Consider the following 22,194-nt stretch of genomic DNA (forward strand, 5'->3'; position numbering starts at 1 on the left):
AGCTTTGAGGAGGCAAACTGTCTTAATTTTTATTTATCTGAGAGTGGTGAGGTGATTTCCTGTCTGAAAAAAAGCTAGTTCCTCACAGGTAGCATCTTTGATGTAGCAGAAATTGTAGTTTTCCGGATGCATTTCAAATTAATGTGCGAAATAGATGTAAACTATAGAGTCTAGCGGTGGTAGATAGTTTAGAGGTTGTGACAAATTGTCAATAAAAGGGCATTTAACAAAAAAAAAGACAAATTCAATTGTTTTCCTGTAGGTGACCATGAGGATCAATTCATTAATAAACGTGAAACTTTAAATGAATAACTTTTTTTCAATTTGTTAGACAATGAAGCAACAATAAATATTAATTTACAAAAAATAGTCATACGTCAGATTAGAATAATTTAAATAATTCCATCTAATTAGATTTTTAAATTTAATTTAACAAAATCACAAGCTTAGGTTATTTATGTGTTTTACTGTTCATAAAAGTCCACAAATGACTAGAGAAAATGTGGCGACAATATGCAAATGTCATCTGTACAATTTTTAATGAGGACTTTCCATTATTTCATCTGAGATTGTCAAAGATAATGCAGATTCCCTTTCATTGATTCCAAAATGCATTTTCCTGATGGAAAAAAAAAGTCATTCATGACTTGCGTCACATTTGCAACAGAATCCCATATTTTTTATTTGTGTATAATCATCCGCCTACATCCCTGCTGACGACCTGTATGTGGGAGAAAGAGCGCTCACAGACGGAAGCAGCTCCTAGTGCTGGAGGGGGAAACCTTGATTTTATCCATCATGTCCTGGATATTTATTCAGAGGCAGTGAATATTGGCTTCAAGAGGAAATGGTCTCTAAAAAGAGGGGAGGAATTTCTTGGTTTATAGTGGAATTGGAAACAAAAAAATCTAGTAATTGCTGTTTTTGAAAAATAAAGCTTGGAAATTCCTGTTTTCACTGAATATAATCTAAGGGTGTTTTTTTTTTTTTTTTTTAGTAGTATGAAAACGGGTTATGTGAAAAAGATTAACTTCCAAGAAACTTCCACCTGTTTCAAGGTTCCCTGTAGAAATGCTGGTGGGGGAAAGACTGACGCCATTGGGCTCTTTGTACTTTTTGCAATTTTGCTTTTGTGTTTACAGTAATCAACTGGATCAAGGTTACACGTTAAATTTCCTCCTAATTCTGTGGTTAAAAAAACAAAATCAACTCCCACTTTCTGTTGATGCAGGTTTTTTGAGAAACGTTTGGCTTTTCAACAATGTAAAACCAACCTTTTCATCTTAAACTCTGTCAACAGTTAAATATCAATAAATTGAGTTTTATGTGTTATATAATTTTATAGCAAACACTGCTAAAGAAAAAAAATCAAAAGTGGAAGATGTGGCAGCAACTTGCATCCTCATCGGCCCCTGCCGCCTGGATCTGTGCTGATGACGTAAAATGAGGCAAAAGCAGTGCTTCATGTTGGCGTGGGAGGACGGCTGCAGCATGGTTTTCCCTTGTGGGAGTGTGTTCTCTTTCCTCCTGCTCTAAAAACAATTTCAAGTTATTTCTGTGAAGATATGCTAGCCATGAACCGTTTGATTTAATCTGGCACTCAAACATTTGATTTGAACTGTTGAGAAGTGAGAATCCAGTTTTGTGTTTTGCCAGTTTGTCCATCTTTACATTATAAATACTTTTGAATATCTAAGAAATATCAGGAGACACAATTTGGGATCTTTTTTAATGCAAGATTTTATGCTAAGGTAACCACAAATGATCTTTTACACAGATTGGCTCCATGTTGCAGTTTATAAACCCTGCAAACAGTTAAGCACTAAAGGAAAGCTAGCTTTTTGTTTCTCGCTTATTTGCTCTTAAATTAATGTTTACTTGACAGTAATATGCAGGTTTGTTTTAATTGGGGTGCAGAAATAGCAAAACTACCCACAGGAACTCATGCAGTCCTGTAATAATGCCTGGTATGGCTGCAACACTCATGTTGTTTTGGGGTCTGAAGTTTTTTGGTTATTTAAAACCTCTTTGACTCTTTATAGAAATATCCACAAGTGTTAGCTGAAGAACAGACATGGTTTTGTGTTTACTAGAGCTTCAAAGGTGACAGATACCTTCTCTCAGAAATGCAACGATCTTAATAAACGGTTCATTCTTTAGTGTCAGTAAAATGGCATGGAGACGACCGACCTTCTAAAGGTTGGCACTAGACGCTCACTGTTCTCTCTGAGCTCTCCATTCCCTTCTGGAGCTTGGAGTTCTCTTCACGGCTTTATTTCAGGCTTTGACATCTTTTTTAGACACATTTAGATCAGCTTTGTGCCTAATTTGTTATCCAAACTGACTCACTGTTCGTTCCTTTCAGCGTAACAAGTGAAGCCGTTGATCACCTACTGTTGCGTATCATTCCACCCCCTCACATCAGGGATCCCCTCTCCTTCCGTGGCCCTGAGAAGAAGCGTCGGCCGGTTTGCGTCACTCTCACGCTTTTAGTTTCAGGCACCAAACAAGGCATAATGCTTTTGTTTGCAACAGGGGGGCCTCACCATATTTGTCAGCCATCTCACAGGGTTATTACTAGTCCTTGAGTGATGACTGCACCCCAAATAGTGCAGATTAAAGCATTTTTGACATGTTTTCTTCCACTAATTTCATTTTACGTTTCAACAAATGTAAATGATCAGTTTCTGCCCAAACCAAATTGTTCGTTAAAGTGCCGAAATGTTAAAACGTATTAAATTTAACATAAAGTGATGGCTATTTAAGTCGTTATTTAAGATAAGGCTAGAATCAGTGAAAGCATCACATTGCATAAGCAGTGTAAATGCCAAAATTTGATCAAGTGATTATTTCTGACATTTGACAGAACATTTTAACACCTTCCCTTAGCCTTCAGTTGATGCAAGCTGTCTGTGTACCATGTGCAGATGGTAAGACATACAGTATACCTCTGCTGGTCTTTGAATTACTGATCAAGGGTGAGTTCACTGTGAAATAACAGAGTTATAGCCTAATCACGTTAAAAAACTGTAGCAAGTGATCAAACCTTAGATACAAGTTCTCCAAATAGACATACATATTACCTCAGTTTTTATATATCACTTAATTACCAGTAAAATGCAAAACAAATAAAAAGTGACACAATCTTTGAGTAAAATGTTGGAGTTCCTGCAAAATTCTCCTTTTGTAATTGGAGTTTTGTGAAATAAAATTTCGCAATACCAATCGCAGGAAAGTTCTGATTAAATATGTATTCTTATTATTAGATAAAACATGCTGCTTTAGCGGTGTGTTATGTCTGATGCAGAGGTCTGGTTGCAGCTTCCTGCATCGTTTACTGGTCCCCTCTAACAAAAAACTGAGACGGCAGGCATGTGTTTTACATTTTCTTTTCTGTAGGACACAAATGACTCCTAGGGGTTCCACTTTAGATGTTTAGACTCTTATATTCCTCCTACAAGTCTGTAAAATAAAAAACTAATTGAGCACATTAACTTGAGGCAACCAGATCAATCAAGGCTAAGTTCAAGGTTGATGTCCACAGCTCTGCTGTGGCAGCAAAAACAGCATGAAGAAATATGAACACGTCCAGACACATTTTGCAATATTTAGCAGACAAAAAAGCTAAATTTGGGCTCCAAAATATGCAGCAAAAAATCCTAACATGAGTCTTTGAGTCATGTTTTGAAACAGTGATGAAGTCCCTTTGAGATATATTTATTAGTAAAAGAATTTACTGTTGTAATAAAAGTTTTTTGTATAAAATAATAATGAATTAATTATTTTAATAATGTTGAAATTCCATAAGACAGCATCCTTTCCAAAGATTAAAGTCACGTTTGAAATACTGATTTTTTTTTTAATAAAATAGTTTAGCAAAAAAATAAATAAAATAATGCACAGTAACATTTTCATATTTTTGTGTATGTTAGATTGCTTTTAAGAAGATGACCCTTTTGTGGATTTGATGCATTTTAACTTTAGGTTTCCCTGAACATTTAGCTGATAAAACCCATCAAACAGATATGTTTAGTTTTTCACTATGTGTTGTCCTTTTTCATCATTTTCCATTCATTCTGAAGCAGAGGTCTCAAGTTTCTTCCCAGGGAGCCACTTCCAGCTCCCTGGAAAAAAGGAGAATTTGACCTAGATACAACTTATTCCTGTTTTATCTATTTGATTATATTTTTATTGTACCATGAATGAAAAAAATACACTTCCTGTAAATAATTTTATAATTACAGTGACACTGTTTTGCAGTCCTTCTTCTCCTTAGCCCACCTGATACGTTTCCTCCAATGATCCAGGTTCAGGAGAGGCTTGACCCGAGGAACTAGACAGTTGTAGCCCATCTCCAGAAAGCATCTGAATGTGATGGTTTTTGAAGCTGTTCCTCCACCTCAGAGGTTTGTGTACACCAAGCCTAAACTTTATATTTCCAACCCCTGACCAATGCAAAAGAGCTTTATTTATTAGACACATCGGGGTACAAGCAAGAATTAGAGTTGAAAATAATAACAAAAAATAAAAAAAGATTATCTGAATGTTACTAGATAAATAACATGGTATTTTTAACTTTTAAGTACCTCCTAAAGGGTCATGACGTACCCCAGGGGTACATGTACCCTCTATATGAGAGGCACTTTACCATTTTTTATTTGAATCTATAAGGTCCCAACTCTGAGATGGAGGCTTGCATGTGACTCATCTTCATCACCTTCATTTATAAAGTCTGTACATTATTAGTTAAACATAATAAAAATAAAATGTTAAAAACAAATTTAATAGGCAAAGTAAGGGACTGAAATCATAAAAAACAAAAAACATTTTTGGAAAAACCCTATATATATTGGTAAATATATAATATAATAGTATAATAACATCCTGAACTAATTTTATATCTGTTATATCTGAGCTTTTTTCCCGTCCTTTTTCGTTGTGTGAAGGAACTTTGAAACTCCTGTGAATGACTGAGCACCACATTGCCGCACACACACTTGTGTAACCGTTTAGATAACAGCGGGCCGTTCCGAGCCGCTCTGGACCAACCATGGCCGCTGCTTCATTCACCGGCAGCTGCATGCTAGTGATTTGCTCCCGCTACTCGCACGCCGGTTTGGTATCCGTGGGTTCCCACGTGAAGGAGGTGACACCCTTACATAAAGAGACAGACAGCGCTGCGGACCAATCACAGCGCGGAGCGACAGTTTCCGCACCCGCCCTCACTTGTCATCCTTTCTCTGATTGGTCAACGTCACTGAGTTTCTGAGAGTGGCTTTGGCGCAGGCCAATCAGCGCGGGAGGGGCTGGAAATGAGGTCACTGCCTGCGTTGTGGAACCACGGCAGTGTGTGGACTCAGCCGGAGCTGGAGAAGGCAGCAGCGGAGCAGTGGAGCGCAGGGTGATCTTCACATGGGAGTCCGACGGAGTGCCTCCTAACATCAGAGGCTCATTTTGGGAAGACACCGCCAACACCAGAGGAGCTTTTTCCATGAGGTGAGTCTGTGGAGTTTGTGGAAACTGATGCGCAGCACTACTGTGTTACCTATTTTTTTTTATTTCTGTATGATAATGATTAGGTAACATGTTCTTTCAAAAAATATTTGAAAATGAAAGGTGAGCAGTATTTATTAGACTGACTGATGACAGCAGGAGCTGCGCTCCATTCAAGCTCCGGAATGACGCGGAGTTTAAGAAACTTTTCTTCCAAAAAAATAAAAATAAAAATAAAAAATGTGGGGATAACGCATTTGGAGGACACGGCGTGGAGTGACCGGGCAATGGTGGCATTAAAAATGTACCTCCATGCGAAGGTGTCACATGAAAACTCCAGCATAACGCCTTACATAAAGTCTACTGCGCCATGCACATGACGGGACTCCACACGCAGATACCATTAGGGATTTTACGGTATGCGATGATGCTGCATCATTCCCCTCGTTGCTTACATTTACCCCCTAAAATGCAAAAATATATCTGCTATAATAGAATGAACTCTTGCAAAATGCAAAAATAACCCATAAATTTGGGAAAAAGTAGAAAAAAAAGTTGACTAAGTGCGCAACTTTTTATTCTAATGCGTAAAACGAGTCCCAGCTGTGGGAAACTTTCTCTTCCAAGTGTTAAGAAAGATTTTTGTGAATAAAACTTTATTTCATTTTCAGCACACAGCATCCAGGTGTACCCTTTTAATAAACTTGCATCATAGCCGCAGGCTGATGTGGCCAAATTCAGCCTGCCCTTTGTGTTTGAGAAGGAGGAGTAAGAGTGACTGACGCACAAAGGGGTTGGCAAGGAGAAGTCGTTTACAGGTGTTTATCTTACTGTGGCAGACTGTCCAAGGATTGCTATGCATATTCACGGATGTCCTCAACCCACATTTACAACACCTGGGACAGCCACATTACTTTTTTATGTTCACTTTAAAAGGCAACTGTTCCAGGTTGAAGCATAGTTTGTTGCCCTTGTCAGCCGCTGCTTTCCCAGTAAAAGTTTGGGAGTTTCCTGTCTGCATGTGACTTTGCAAAGCTGTATGACTGAATTCTAGGAGGTCAATGACCTAGTGGCCAAAATGAAAAAAGCCTTTTTCCGGGCCAATGTGCAAAATGATTTAACAGGTCAGAGTTTTGCAGTGAATTCCTAGACGTCTCTGCACGTGAGAAGAGTGGACTTTCATGGTTTTCACTTCATCAGTTTTGCTGACATGGATCAAAACTGAAGCAAACCCCATTTCTTATCAAAGTGTGCAGCAACTGACTGATAACAGATGCAAAATCTGACTTTTTTGGGGGGCGTTTAGCAAGTTATAAACTAAAAATCAGGATGGTGCATGAAGAAAAACCTGCATTTGAGTGCTGTTTTTTCCATAACATGTGGCTTCAAAATAGAGCAGCAGCCCCAGCGTTGCTTGTATAAGAAGGGTTGAAATGACGGATTAGATAACATCAGAGTGCTGTCATAAGCATGCTTTTACGTCAGTTAAATGTGGGTTGTGAATAATTAGGTAGAGATAAACCTCTAAGCCGTCGTAAGATTTCAGTTGCAAATGAACAAAAACAGCTGAATCGGAAGATATGGTTGCTGATGAAACCTAAAACAAATCCATGCAAAACTCTTTAAGCTCACCTATGTCATTTAAAATGTTTAGATAGCTTATTACCTCACATTTGTTTTATTTAATGGTTTTTTCCTGCTCTCTTTCAATTTAAGTCATTCATCAGCATTTTATTGGTGAGTTTTTATGATTCTATTATGTTTCTGCAGCATTTAGCTGACTATAGAATGTTTATGCCTTTTTTAATTTGCCACTTTAAAAATTCCTAAAAAAATTTTTTTCTGTGATTGTTATTTCTGCCTGGCAGCTTGTGCGACTTGTTTAAACTGCAGAAAAAGTTTGTTGAAATAAAAGAAAAAATCAACTTCTATAAATGCTTTTATTATTTTAATTTAGGGGGGAAATCTACCTTATATTGTAGGAAGAACCTTTTAAAGTCTTGAATAAAACGTTACTCCCCATGGCAGTGTGCTTTGAAAAGATTCAATTAAGACAAGTTTTAATTCTTTGCTTTAACAAAAAATTTGTAAATAATATAAAGTAAAAATTGTCCTTTTTCTTTTTGAAATGAACCAAATTCTCGTAGACTCTTTACATCTATGGTGTATAAAGGTCCATATAGCCAATTTAAACCTTTAATCAAATCAGAATCTGCACACTGAGCAGTTTGCAATTCATGATTGTGTTAGATCTCTCGCAGGGCTGTTAAACATCTGCTCCTTTTGTGGTTGTGCAGATGGAGCAGCTGCCAGGCCGGCCCTCGTGCACTTTGACCAGAAAACGCAGTCCAACAGTCATTTTACTTTGTCATGGTCTGGGTTCAGAAATTATGCAAGGGCAGTCAGAGTTTAAGACTGAGAAATGACTCTGCAAAAGTAAAGAAGAAAAAAAGTCACATGTGAGAAAAAGTCAGGGCCTCCCTTAAGGTAATTTAGCCTGAATGGATGAGTCAGTTCTCCGCAGGGAAACAGCTAATGCAGCTCTTCCCTGTTTCTATCTGTGCAGCCATGCAATTAGAAACAAATTATTTTATGTACAACCTTTACTGGGGTACATTTTTAGGCTCTCATCAGGCTGTTAAAGGGTAGTTTGTCAAATAAATATGCCTCTTATGTCCCTTTTCCATTCTGATTTTGATCTTATGTCTGACATACAATGTAAAAAAAAAAATTCAATTGTTTTTTTTTTTTTTAAACCATGTCACAAATGAGTCTGTTTTTCTTTTCATTATTTATTTAAAGAATGATCCCTAAACTGTTGCATATTTTATCATTTTATCTGTCCTAAAATCAAACTCTATCTTGATATTTTTTAAAGTCAGAGAATCCCTCCCTGGAGATTAAGGGAGATGGTGATGTGCCAATAGGAGCAAAAGTCCTGTAGTATTAAAACTATCCTGAACTTTTGGACTTTGTGGAACACGTTGACAGTCCATTCTTTTCTTTATTTTTTAATATCAGACTTTAAAACGATCTTCGATTTGAAGAAATGATGACAGAATGTTTATCTTTTTTTTGCAGGTGATTTACTTATTTTCTGACTTGTCTTTTAGTTGGACGCATTTCCTTTGTTTAAAGCATAATTTAGCTTTCAAAAAAGAGCTAAACCAGAAGGTGGTTCTTTGCTCCAAAGCCTCACAACCCCCTTTTTGTCATCACCTCACGCCTCATCCGTATGCTGACCCACTTCACTCAGCAGCACAGACACTGAAAATAAGCCGACCATACAGCAGGTCACAGATAAGCAGACTGTTTACTCACTGCTTCTGCCATCTGATAAGACCTCCGGAATTGTTAATTATTACCAAAAACCTTTGCTTTACCATAGCTATTTTTGGAGAGTTGAGCATGGGGTCAGGTTGCTCAAATCTAAGGCCAGTGTGGGTTTTCAAATGATAGAAATTTTGTCTAAAAATCTTCCATCCACAAAGAGAATCTAAGTTATACTGATATTGAGGCTAATTATTATGCAGAGGAAATAAATGAAAGGCTTAAACACCCTATGGGGTAAAATAATGATTTGTCAGTCACAGATTTTGAAAGTTGTTTCACTTAAAAAGCTGATCTGAATGTTCCATCATCATTGCATCTGGAAGAGACTGTAATGTAATAAAACAATCCAGGTAATGACTTTGTATGACTTTAAACATATTTTTTATACAATTGGGCAGAAAATAAGTCCCTCACAGAACTGTTACTTCTTCTGTAAGCTCTTCTTTCCTGCACTGGCTGTCAAATAGTCAAACTGCAACCTGGCCACTGAGACCGAAGAGCTGTCTGAGGACACCAGACTGTTTTATCTGATCTGGGATGAACCCATGAGAAGCATGACAAGGATCCCAAACACGTCACCCAGGCAACGAAGGAGTGGCTACACAAAAGCAATACAGGGTTCTGGAATGATCCAGCCGACTCCAGACCTCAATCCTTCAGAGAATCTCTAGAGGGAGTTAAACGACTGTGTTGCCCAGCGACAGCCCCAAAACATCACGTTTCTTGAGCAAGATCTGGATGGAAAATTTGACTAAAATAGCAGCTATGGTTTGGGCAAACTTATGAAGACTAACAGGAAATGTTTGACGTCTTCCATTTTAAACCAAGGTTACATTACAAAGTATTGAGGTGAACTTTTGTGAGTGACCAAATCCTTATTTTCCTCTCCAATTATACAAATACATACTTAAACATGCAGAATCTGTGACTGAGAAATACAGTTCTTCTTTTTTGGCAGATCAACAACAGTTTATTTTTCATTCTTTGTTGTGGAGATCTTCCAAACATTACGCTCACACAAAGTCAGAGTCTTAACTCTGCTGTCAGCACATCCTTAGTTTTATTCATGCAAAACAAACAGGAGTGACGCACAACAGGCGGCTGACGTCAGAGAGCTCCAGCATGTTTGAGCATGAAGGTAAAAAGTTGAGGAGCGTGAACTCCTAGAATAATGAGGCTCGGATGAATTAAGGACTCAGACTTGAAGGTGGCCATTTTTCATTTCAAGGCTTATAGAAAAGTATTCTTGATCTTTGAGTTTGAAGGATAGACATAACTTTCCACATGGAAAGTTGTTCAGAGTTTACTTAGTAATCAGCTAACAGGGATTTGATTTTTAACAGATTTTCGGATGCTAAAAAATATTCTTGTGATGCAAAGTTGATATTTAATATTTGCATTATTGGAGGTGTTGTGAGTATTTTAGCCTGTTTTTGACCAAACCTCCAAAATGCAAAAGAAAAATGTTTCAAGTCCCAGTCTTTTCATCTTGACCATTGATCTATTTTAAATATATCTTTTGATAATGATTATGCCATTTGTGAGCCAAAATTTAAAAACCTGTGTTTTTTTCAAGGACATTGTTTTCTCCAGAGCTGCAGTAGTTCATTAGAAATTCACCTCTGATTTGTTGGCAGGATAGTTTGCGTGCAAAATAAGCTTCTTTTCAAACAGATTTTTTTCATCTGCCTCCGATTTTACAACAGTTTAAATTAAGAAATACTCAAAAATGTAATTTTGAGCTAATATTCTTAATATATCTCCTCCATAATCAGAAAAATGTCAACAGAACTGGTTAAGAACCCATTTATCATTTGAAAGCATTTTAAATATGTCACATGTTACGTCAGATATTAAAAAAACATTTGCTTAGAAAATGAACAATGATGAGAATTTGACGTTAAAAACAAATTTTCAATTATGATAGTTTTTTCCTTTGTGTATGTATTTCAGATACATTTTAAAATTGCTCACTTTTTTGGATAAAATTCTTTAGTAAGGCTGTGATTATCAGTAATAAATGGTTTATAATTGAAGCAGTTTAGTTCTTGAATAAATCCTTGATTTGTAATCAAAAAGTTTATATATATTAACACCTTTGGTCTTCCATACAATTTGTCTTGAGTTTTGTATTAAGTTCATTTGTAAATATGTTTTTGTGAAGTGATTTTTGTGCTAAAGACGTTAAAATAAAACCCTGATCTGTATTTGATCCTAACTGATCACGTTTCATCTTGTTGTAATGAGAACAACCCTGTGTCATTATGGACTAAAGCTGCTTGCAGCACCGGTATTTATCCCAAGCATCTGGATGTGCATGCATTACTTTCATGGTGGTCGTGGGCTTCAAGATTGTAGCTTTCAATTCCTGCCTGATAATTATTCAGTCTAGCTCTCTTCTCTAGTTTCTGCTGTTGTTAAAAGTGTCACTCTTTTAGGAGATCACTTTAAATCAGTTTTACTTTTCCAAAGCTTTCATTTTTACTATCTCAATCAACCTTTGTGGTCTTCCTCTGATCAGAGTTACTTTTAACCTTTTATCATTCATTGCAAATGTTGATCTTTTCAAACAGCAGGACACATTTAACAGTTTGCATTGATTTTATTCTAGGGCAGTTCTGCTTTGGTGCCACACGGGCCCCTTTAGGCTTTGGAAAACAGGACAAAGTTCCACCCTGTTGACTCGTGACCTATAGCGATATCAGATGAACCTTGCCTAATGTTTGCTCTAAAATCCCTTAAAAGAGTGAGAGTGCTGAGACGAGACAGACCTGCTGCTTTCAAAGGTCACACTGTCTGACCCAGAGAGTCTCTCACAGAACATCAGAGAGGTGTATGCAGCACCTTCAGAGCTTCAGACCTTTCTATGATGTTGTCAGAAAGTAAAGCCTTAGTCACATGCACCTGTATTGTATGTCTGGGCCTTTGGAGGGTCGTGGACAGCAGTGGCTGCATCTTAACGGGAGGCCCGGTGTGTCTTTCAGTTCCCTTGAGGCTCAAGGGACCTCATGAAAATGGAACGTACCATTGTAGTGCGTGTTCTGAAGGAATCATGAAGTATTTGTAAGGCTAATATATGACATTTGTTTGATGCTGTCATGCGATGCCCTTGAGCAACAAGCAAAAGTTTTTGTAAACGTGTGTACCGGTAATTGGGTATTTCGGGCTTCTGCATTCCAAACGCCTGCGTTCACACGTCGCTATGCAAGTGTCTACGACCATTTTCGGGTTCTTATAATTCAATAAAGTGCCAAATTGATTGCAGAAAAGAAATGAATAATTGTGGTTTGTGCCTGACCAGAATTATATGACACCAACTCTTTCATATATTTTTAAAAAGCTGTGAAAGAAAAAGCCTGGAGAAAGATTTGCACTGCGTCACATGCCTGGTGTGTCCATAACTTTACAGTCAGGCACCACGGAAGGAATGCGCAAGGAGCATCCAAAGAGCACCCACTCATCGTGTGATAGTACTAATGGGACCTTTGTGCATTCAAAACATTTTTTTTAAAATGCATGTGTATGTCTCCCCTACTTCACCCTTACTTGTTGCATATGTAAGTGCTATGAACTGTTGCCCGTAGAAAAATAAAAAAGGCAATGCTTTTGCTTTACAGGCTCACCGAGCGGTCTATGACCTTGGTATTTTGCTCGGGCCACCTGCGTGCCCCATTCAGGTTTTTTTGCCAGCTCAAAGCCCTTACCAGTCCATAAGGGCAGTTGTGACTAAGGCAATATGTGTTGGAATTAGTTCATATCCACCTGGGTTTTTAGTGTAATTGTGTTTGTTAATTTTTTTAAATCCTGTAATCTCTTTCTCTCTACAGATCCATCTTGCATTTCCTTCTGTGTCCCCCTTGTGAAAATGGGGTGATTTCCTTCTTTCATCATCCTGTTGAGTAACCTGGAACCGGCCCAGGGCAGAACCCACTGATGTCAGAGGATTCAGACTCCAAGCTCTATTGCTTCTCGGTGCAGGAGGACCATGATGAAGCGTCAGAGTGTAGAGCGTCCACCTCCGGCACCACCTCAATCTCCAGGGGGGCGTCGGGGTGCAACTCAGTGGCGCAGCTCCACAGGTTGAGCGCCTACGGCCAAGCCCGGCCCAGTCTGGGCCTTTCTTCAGAAGGGAGCGACAGCAGCGGGCAAGACCCCCAATCTTCACCATGCAACATTCGCAAGAACGCACACTCTCGGCTGCTGCCCGAAGAGGACATGGAGATAAAGAGCAGCGGGTCCAGTGGGAGTGGGACGGAATCTCATGGCAATGAAAGCCATGGAAACGACAGCAACGGGAACGAAAGCCACAGCCACGAGTCCCTCGGCAGCTCCAATGGCAACAGTAAGGACTCAGCATTGCTGGAGTCATCTGGAAGCCATAAAAGGTAAGCGCCGTTGACAGAATGACAACAGCAATGTGCTTTGCTGTTTCTGGAAGGCTTTTTATGGCTGATAGTGTGCCTTCTCCAGAGAGCCTCCTCTGATGCACAAAATTTGAAGAAAAAAAACTGAGACTCGGAGAGAAGAGTTAGAACAATCAAAGAAAATAATACAAAATTAAAAGAGACATATTTAACTTAGTTTACTTGGCATTAAAACAGTTTTAGAAGGAAGAGAATTGGCCGCAACATCAAACTGCTTTCTATTATTTAAGTTCAACTCCAGCTATGCTTGTGCGTTTGTGTTTATTAGGATGCATTGCTACAAGAAATACAGTTTTCAAGCTGATACAAAAAAAGAAAGACTAAAAATAAGAAAGAAAAAAAATCTTAAAGTGAAAAATCACTTGAAAGTAGAAAAATGATGTGTTCATGCAGCAAGTTATTTTTACTTAACAAGGAATTAAGATATCAAAATCCAGAAACAAGGAGTTCCACACAAGCAATCAAAAAGGGGAAAAAGCCAATTGTTTGATAGAAAAACTTAAAACTAAATGTCATATAGCCCAATAAGTAGTTTCTTTGCGAGTTCTAAGCAAATTATTTGTAAGTTTTTATGTATCTAATTTGGTTTATTTTGATGTCGTTGACAAAAAAACTAGTGTAATAAGTGCAAATGATTCATTTTAGTGTAAAAGTTGTTCCATCTTAATAATTTCTCATGAAATCTAAAATAAGTGCATATTCTTAGAACATAAATCTAAATTTTTGATTCCAAAGTAATGACAAAGAATGTCTAACTTGTCAATATTCATTGAACTTTAATATAAGATACTTAATATTGGACTAAAAATTACTGTTTGTTTTTTATCTGAAATCAAGTTTTTCCACAGTCAAGAGTATGGAGCAAGGACTCATTATAACAAAACTATCCTAATTATTTTAGATTGTAGCTCTTAATGAGACAAAAAAATCTTAACTGTGCTGATTTTGAGAGAAGCTTAGAAAGGTGTAGAGCAAAGAGAAGTTAAAACAGCTTCAAGCCTGGTAAAATATGTGCATAGATGGTTTGGGCGGATCAAGTTTAGTTGTTGTTTTTAGATGTTTTGTCTATGTTTGGTTGTTCATTCTGTCTTCCATATGTCCTCATGCTAGCGACGTAGAACATGCAGAATTATGTTTACCACTTTCATGACTAAATCAATGCATCTGTGAGTACCGGATGTGTTCGTCTACGCTGACTAATGTCTTTATGCAAATGAGCTTCGACAATAAACTCTTGACCCGGATGTGCATTTGAACATAATTGAACCAGTTTGATTGATTCCTCTCAAGTCTTCCCCCGCAAGGTTAAAATTTGAATAATGCTTTCTAAATGGCACGGCTGTTAAATGCACTCACGCCGCCCAACTGAGCAATGACAGGCTTTAAGGTAAACCTGCGCATCCTGTTTGTATTTTAAAGTGCCAAAGGAGGATCTGTCCAGCTTTATTCACTTTGAATACAATCAGGTTATCGCCCTCTAAACTAGATTTCATGCCAACCACCATGACACTCAAGTTGAGTCAGATCTTGTCTGCGCCGGCTGTCGTCAGCGCTTGTTTTTTTCAGTTGTCAGCCTGCAGGCATCCACAAAATTCTTTTTTTTCTTTTTTTTTTTTACATTTTCATGAAATGTTTAGCAGAAATTAAAAAACAACAACTTTATTTTGATTTGAGGTATTTGTTTTTCACCTTTTTATGAAGATATTTCAAACCCAAACTTGGCAATATTTCATGTTTGCAGTGAAGCAGCCAGAAAATGTCACGCTTTGCTTGTTCTTCCCATGAAGAAGGATGATGGTTTAGTCCAGGGGCTTACCTAGCTTAAATGTTGCAGCTTCTTTTGCATTAGGAATAGAAACATTAAGCTTTTGATTCCCCCAAATTGTCAGCCAAGGTTTTTTTTTTCTTTGTTAAGACCTTTAAGGTAGCTTTCAAACTGAGGCAGAAAGTAAAAGGTGAGCATTGCAGTCTAGATTTCAGCATTAGTCAGCCTTAACCTTCGATTCTCGCTGTTTAGATAGAACAAAACATTTGGGAAAAGTTCAAAAAAGTGATGAGTCTGCAATGACCTCAGACATTTTTAGAAGAAATTGCAGCCGGGGAAGGAGATCGCCATAAAAGAGGAAAAAGAACGTTCTATACCTCCCAGTTGGAAAGCCAAATAGATCAATGCCAGATGGATTGCGTCACGCTGGTCAACTCCTTGCTGTTGCTATGGCAAAAGGGAGTTTTTATCTCTTTGTATCTGGGTGGAGCTTCACGCTCTCATGCTCTGACGTTAACTATTAACTTTGTCCCGTCTGACTCACTGTAACAGATCTTTAGAATCCAGACTTTTTTTTCTTCTCTCCAAGTCAAGCCTTCTTCCTGTGAGATCAGATCGGCACGCAACAGTTGCCTCCCTCGCCTGTTCATATTAGGAATTCTTCCACTCCTACATTTCTCTGTTTCCTGCTTGTTTCTTTGACCTCCTTGTCCCTCCCACACTACAGCTGATCTTCAAAAACAAAATCGATTCGGCATCAAAATTTAAATTTCATTAAATCCACCTTAGTCCCGTTCAGTTTAATACTTAATTGAACCTGATTAAAAATCATTTTTATTCTATATCTTTCGGTTTTATTTGCACCTTAGACACGTAGGGTCCTTGGTAGGGGGGGTGCTTGGACATCACTGCCAGCAAGCAGCAGATGTCCTCCTGGCACCCTACCCGCCAATTTTAACCGCACCTTAGACATTTAGGGCCCCTTGGTGTGGAGGGTGAGGGGACATCACTGTGAGTAATCAGGAGATGTCCCCTTAGTGCCCTACTCGCCAATTTTAACTGCACCCCCCTTAGTACACACACCCCTCCCCCTTCAATATATACATTCAAACATAAACACACACACATGCACACAAACACCCTCTCAAACACCCATACACGCACACACATTTTACAAGGAAGGTGGGACCTGGGTCCATCTGTCCCCTACCCCGTCCCTGGTGGGGGGTGTGGGCCCCTTGGCGATGGCGGCCGTGTCCCTTGGGTGCCGGCTCCCTGGGCCCGGCGGTGCTCTCTCCGCACGGTGGGGGGGTTCATATTACACCTGAGCCGGGGGTGTTCGTGTCCCTGGGGGGTGGGTCCTGGTCCTTGCCCCTGGGCGCTGGGCCCCGCCAAACTTCCAACATGGCCGAGCCTGGTCGGGCCATATTTATAACATCCCTTATGGGCCGCCCTTTTTTCCCCGGGGTTCCCCCCTCCTGGGCGGGGGCGGCGGGCCCCTGCCTTGCTCCTACCTGGACCAACCGTGGGCCGGGTGGGTGGCTGCCTGGAGTGCGGAGCGGGTCTCCCTTGGGGGGTCCTGGCTCGTACCTGGGGTCGGGGCGGGGGGATGCCCGGAACTCCTGGGTGGTGGTGGGGTGCTCGTCTGGGGCTGTGGGCGTCCCTCTCCGGTGGGGCCCTGCGTTGGGCTCTTCCGGCGCGGCGGGGGGCTGCTTTCCTGGCTGGGCTGGGGCGGCGCTCTCTTTCCCTCTGCGCCTCCCTGCTCTCTGGCTCTGGGGGCCTCGCGGCGGTCCTGCTGGCCCTGGCCTGGGTGGCGGTCTTGGTCGCCCGGGGGCGGTTGTTCCCTGCCTGTTCCCGTGTGGCGCTGGGGGAATTCCGGCTGCCGCTGCTGCTGCGGCGGGGGTATGGGTGTGGGGGTGGCTGGGCGCTCCTCCTCCTTCTTTTCACATTCCACCATCCATTTTAGAAGAACATAAACACTCACCTGAGCACAGGTGTTAGCTCACCTTTGCACTAATAGTTTGCATGATTGAATGAATGAAAGATTTCACACTAGTTGGTTTAAAGGCATAAGTATGCGTTCGTGAACACTATCTGTTTTGTGTGCATGTTGACATGTGGACATTTCTGCGGCTAGCAGGTGTGTTGATAATATTTGAGTGTGTGTGAACAGGCCCCGCCCTTTTTGTACTACATTTGAACCGTACCGTAACGATAAACAACCAGTAAACCTGCCTGCTCTATGCTGCTTCATGGTCTTACCCCCCTTCCCCTCCTATTATCACCCTCCTACCCCCCCCTCTCTCTAACGTCCCTCTCTCTTGTTCCCCTCTTTCCTTTTCCGTCCGGTCCAACACCAAAGATTTTCAAACATGATTGAAATTAATAAAGTTTGGCCTCAATTACAAAAGGGGTTTATTCAGACATACCTTTGGTTTGTCTGAAGATGAATAACCCCTCTTGTTAGAATAAAATATGTCCAACACAAGAGGCCCTCAGCTCTCATCTGTTTGCCTAGCTGTTGGACAGGACAAGTTAAAAAAAAAAAAAAAAAATCATTTTTATTAATAAATAAATACATTTTGACTTTTGGCAGCTCCACAATCAGAGGAAAACTCCTTTTGAACAGGAAGCCCCCTCCCGCAGCGCCAGACTCAGGGCGGGACAACATTAAGAGGGTCAGAGGGCACCACCATGGAGGTTTCCTCCAGAAAGAACTCAATGGAGTCACCTCATAAGAACTTTATATTACAGTTATGTCATCAAAGTTGCATTTCTAAAATATTTACTCCAAAAATCTATCTTTCGACCAGCATTTTAATTCAAAAAACATAAAACTGACACTGTTGTCATGAATCCCCAGTTCAGATTCTTTTTGAAACAGGAAGCATGTATTAGTCATCAGTTTCTAAAAAAGCTAACAAAAATGTGCTGGTCATGTGTGCGAGTTTCTAAAATCAGGCTGATAAAGACTTGCATGCCTTAGTCACAGAAAACCAATATATGTGGATATGGGCTGTCTGCCGGTGAAAAATGGGTAAACCTGTATGCAGGTGGACCGCTCTACCGAGCAAAAATGTTCACGCACATTCTTTTTCTAAGGGCTTGCCGTGGGCATTGTAGTTAACACTTATACAACACGAGAGGGGGAAGTAGGTGAGATGCAGGTTTGTCATACCTATCTTTCATTTTATCAACCCCCATTTGGGTCAAGTGCTTGAGAGGATTTGTCTCTGAGCCTTTCGTAAAATCACATTCCATTTTTAACCTCGTAAAATGTTTAAAATAAAACGTAATCAGAAACACGTGAATGGAGGTCGTGTTTCTGAAGGATCCTTTAACAACCCCATCTGGAGTCAAACGTTGTCTTTTGAAATTGTTAGTTCACTCCTGGTAAAGATGCTTCTAAAAACAGAAGTTTATATTTCTCTGTCCGATGAAAACTTTGATTGTCTTGAACATGCCTATGCCTAATAATGGTAAACTTCATTTATAGTCATATTTCCGAGTGGAAAAACACACCAGCCCATGGCGGCTCGACCTTGCCATATTCATGTGCAGCATTTTCTCTGTTAGTCATGACTCCAAAACCTAATGCGCCACACGGACAAACACAATCTGTCCGTGACAGGTCTCCGTCGTCGAAGCGGAGCACACAGACAGCCCTTATCTTCATCTCCTCTCTCCCCTCAGAATAGAAGCTTTTGGAGCATCCTCTTTTTGTAGCTGGCTTAAAACTGCAAAGTAATTATGTGTTTATTTAGACCACGTAACAATACATGTACAGACTGTCTGGTCTAAAACCAGCTGTTATATTCTGTGGGACTGACAGCTATTTGCAACCCATTTAGATACTTACATGCGATTTAGGAAGCTATTTGTGAAGATGTTCTCTATTCTTAGAAGTTAAGGAGGCTTTCTATAGTAACTCAAGTAGTAGAGCACATGAGTCATTTTCTCAGAGAGCTGATAATAGTCTTGGTTAAGCTTGTCAGCTGATTCTGCACACTACAACCACACAGATCAGTGTGGGACTCAGGGTTTCCTTCTCTGTGCTAATTACTGGGCTGGTAGTAGCAATTACCAGCAGCTATAAATAATAAATAAATAAAATTAAAAAAGAAGAACAGTGGCCGAAATTGGTTCTCCAGGGTTAAACTGTTAAAGCAAGTTCCTGGGAAGATTGTTCATCATCTGTCTCAGGTTAAATAATACTTGAAGATGTCAATTTCAGTTTTTCGTCTTTATTCTTGGAGATCTCCCCAAAACGTTTTGATTTCTTTCACTAAAGACTTTTAGAGAAAAGATCCAGAGCATCACTATTTCTGTTATTTTCATCATTGTTCTAAATACATTTTAGATGTTTTTCTTTGTAAACAAGCTCCATTAGTCTCAAATTCTTCTTTTGTTTATCATGTTCGGTATTTATTTTGCATTTTAAACACGTGTTTTTGTTGTTTCATTTATTGTTTTGCAAAAGATTGTTTATCCCTGATTGATCAATTTCACAGGCACTAGCAGAAGAAAAGTGCTATTATTACACAGTCAGTCAAGGAGAAGAGATTTCAGTCTCTGAAGTCTGAAAAAGGCTCCGGTGTTTCTAAGAACCTCTGTGTCTATTGACTAAAGCAAAGACCCACTTGTGTTTGGAGAGTTTTTTTTATAAAGGGGATTGCTATTTTCTTTAGCCAAGTTAAATCCATTACACACACTAAGCTTTGTTGTAGTGAGTCACTGTGTCTGAGGGCTGTTGAGAGTAAACTATTACTGCAGAGGAAAGCACCTTACAGTGTGCTGTTAGGGCAAAACTTGAAAAAAATGGCTTTATAAAAATGTATAATTAATAATTTATAAAATGTACTAATAATAAACAGCATTTAGGATTTAATAGACCATTACAGAACCCTAAACTCTATTATAACAACTTGGAATGAACACTGGGAGAGATATGACCTGTTGTAGTTTTATGCATAGTTTTAAATAAGTAAGTAAACCTGCTTAAAAATAAGCCATGAGCAGCAAGAAAAATAGCTAGAAAGTAGTCAAATAATCTGTTCATGCAGCAAACGAATTTTCTTAAAAATGAAATCATACAAAAAGATATCAAAATCTAGAAACAAGGAATTCCACACAAGCATTGAAACAAATTGAAAAAAAGCTAACTGTTAGATAGAATTACTTAAAATTGAATGTTATTTTGCCCAATAAGTACTTTATACTAGTTCTTAGCAAATTGTTTGTGGGGGTTTTTGAGTTTTTGTGTACTTAATTGTAGTTTGTTTAGTTTACAGCGATAGAAAACTAGTGTAATAAGTGAAAATGACTCATTGCAGAACCAAATGTGAACAAATTAAGAATCATGAAATCTAAAACTAGTGCTTATTCTTAGTTTCCAAAAGAATATCATTTTGTTTTATGAATATTTCTTAAATCAAGCACTTTGATTTTTACAGTAGTCTTTGACTTATTTTAATGATTATATACTTGTTTCTAGATTGTAGCTTTTAATGGGACAAAAACTCTCAAATGTGCAGATTTTCAGGAATGCTTGGAAAGATGTAGAGGAAAGAGATGTTAAAACCGGGTCAAATATCTTGAATGTCTAAAAACAAGGTTTTAAATCTTTGCAAGAATCAAAATGTTTGCGGCGTGCCCTCTGAAGAAACGTGGAAAAAAAGAAGCTATAGCTTTTAATAATTTTGTAGTTGTCAGATTCGCTACAAAATGTCAAGTTGAACTTGTTGCCACGAATGAGCTCACGTGTTGCATCAGTGAAAACAGATTTAAAAAAGGAGAAAGAACTGCTTTTCTTTTGGAAACCTGGAGTCATACAGGAAAAAGCAGTTATTTTTAAACACGTTATTAATATATTCTCATCCTCTCAGCATAGAAGTCTCCGCTGTGCCCATCCGGGTTTTGACGCCTCATTTTGGCTGTATTGCTGCGTTCCCGCTGTGTGCCCATTGAGCTGCAGACGAGCATTAGTTCCTCAAGAGGGAGAGACTGCGTCCGTGCTGGAAAACTTGTCTCTTTGTAGCTTGGCTACAAAATGGGTTGTGAAGTTCTGTTCCTTTCAAGTTCTCACAAAAGACCTTCTTTTTAGCCTAACTTCACAACATCTCACAGCTGGAAAATGAGCACATTTGTCCTTTTTGGTTTTTTAATGGTGACAAGATTGTCTCTGACCCAAAACACGTGAACATTGTGCCCAAAAGGGGAAAATCTCAAACAACATTGAATGAGCCCCCCTTTGTGGTGGTTGAAGTCATTTACCTTCCATTTTGAAGGTGCTCTGTTAATACTTTTCCTTTTTTTTCACAGTTCAAACTCCCACAGTCCATCTCCTCCAAGCAGCTCCAACGCCTTCAGTTTGCTGAGCTCAGAGCAGGACAACCCTTCAACCAGTGGCTGCAGGTTGGTGCACAGCTGCTGTCCCACCACACAACATCCTTGTGGGAGCTATCCATTTCTCTTTCTTGTTGCAATGACTGACATTTGTCGGTGCATGTCTGCCTTGCAGTAGTCAGGAGTCTGCCAAAGCAAAGACCCAGAAAGAGGTGATCAAAACCTTAAAGGAGCTGAAGCGTCACCTGCCTGAAGAAAAGAGACACAACAACAAGTCCACCACGCTGAACACCCTCAAGTATGCGCTTCGCTGCGTCAAACAGGTGGAAGGTATGCACCCTATAAAACCAATTTTCGACTTTGGGTTTCTGCAATGTCTGATCTACCAGAAAAGAATTAAAAATATCTCATTTGTAAGTAAAAGCTACCAAAATTGTATTTGCTAAATGTTGCTTTTGGTAAAATTGGAAAGCAGAACCAATGCAAAAACACTGCAAAACAAGACCCCTAGAAATAAGTATAAGAATTGTTACAATTTGAAGAGAAAAATTAAAATAAGCAACAACAACAAAATCTGCCAATGGGTTAAAATACATACATTAGACATATTTTCTTACACTAAGATTATTTTGTTGTTGAAAAACTTTCTGAATGCACTTTTTTTTTCTGGTGACTCAGAAAATAGGAGGATCTTTTTATTTTACAATTGAGTTTTTGCAAAGCATTTTTCTTGTGAGGTTGAAAGATAATGGTTTGTGAAGGCTTCTTTCAGCCCCATCTAAATGTTTGCAGATGGAAATGGGCGGTTGTGTAGAAAAAAGTCTCGGATACATT

At 39.2% G+C, this 22,194-nt stretch overlaps 1 protein-coding gene across 4 annotated transcripts in view; it reads left to right on the forward strand.

Annotated features, from left to right (window-relative positions):
- Positions 1 to 5,326: 5,326 nt before the first annotated feature.
- Positions 5,327 to 22,194, forward strand: part of LOC101161338 (period circadian protein homolog 2) — a 29,764-nt gene continuing 12,896 nt past the window's right edge. For all 4 annotated transcript variants that reach the window (XM_020711098.1, XM_020711099.1, XM_020711100.1 and 1 more), the window contains exons 1-4: positions 5,327 to 5,496; positions 12,654 to 13,211; positions 21,337 to 21,429; positions 21,536 to 21,690. In XM_020711098.1, coding sequence (XP_020566757.1) covers positions 12,760 to 13,211; positions 21,337 to 21,429; positions 21,536 to 21,690 — 700 coding nt within the window. In that variant the 5' untranslated portion in view covers positions 5,327 to 5,496; positions 12,654 to 12,759. The remainder of the gene's footprint in view (positions 5,497 to 12,653; positions 13,212 to 21,336; positions 21,430 to 21,535; positions 21,691 to 22,194) is intronic.

This window comes from Oryzias latipes, chromosome 17 (assembly GCF_002234675.1).
Source record: "Oryzias latipes chromosome 17, ASM223467v1".
Classification (NCBI taxonomy): domain Eukaryota; kingdom Metazoa; phylum Chordata; class Actinopteri; order Beloniformes; family Adrianichthyidae; genus Oryzias; species Oryzias latipes.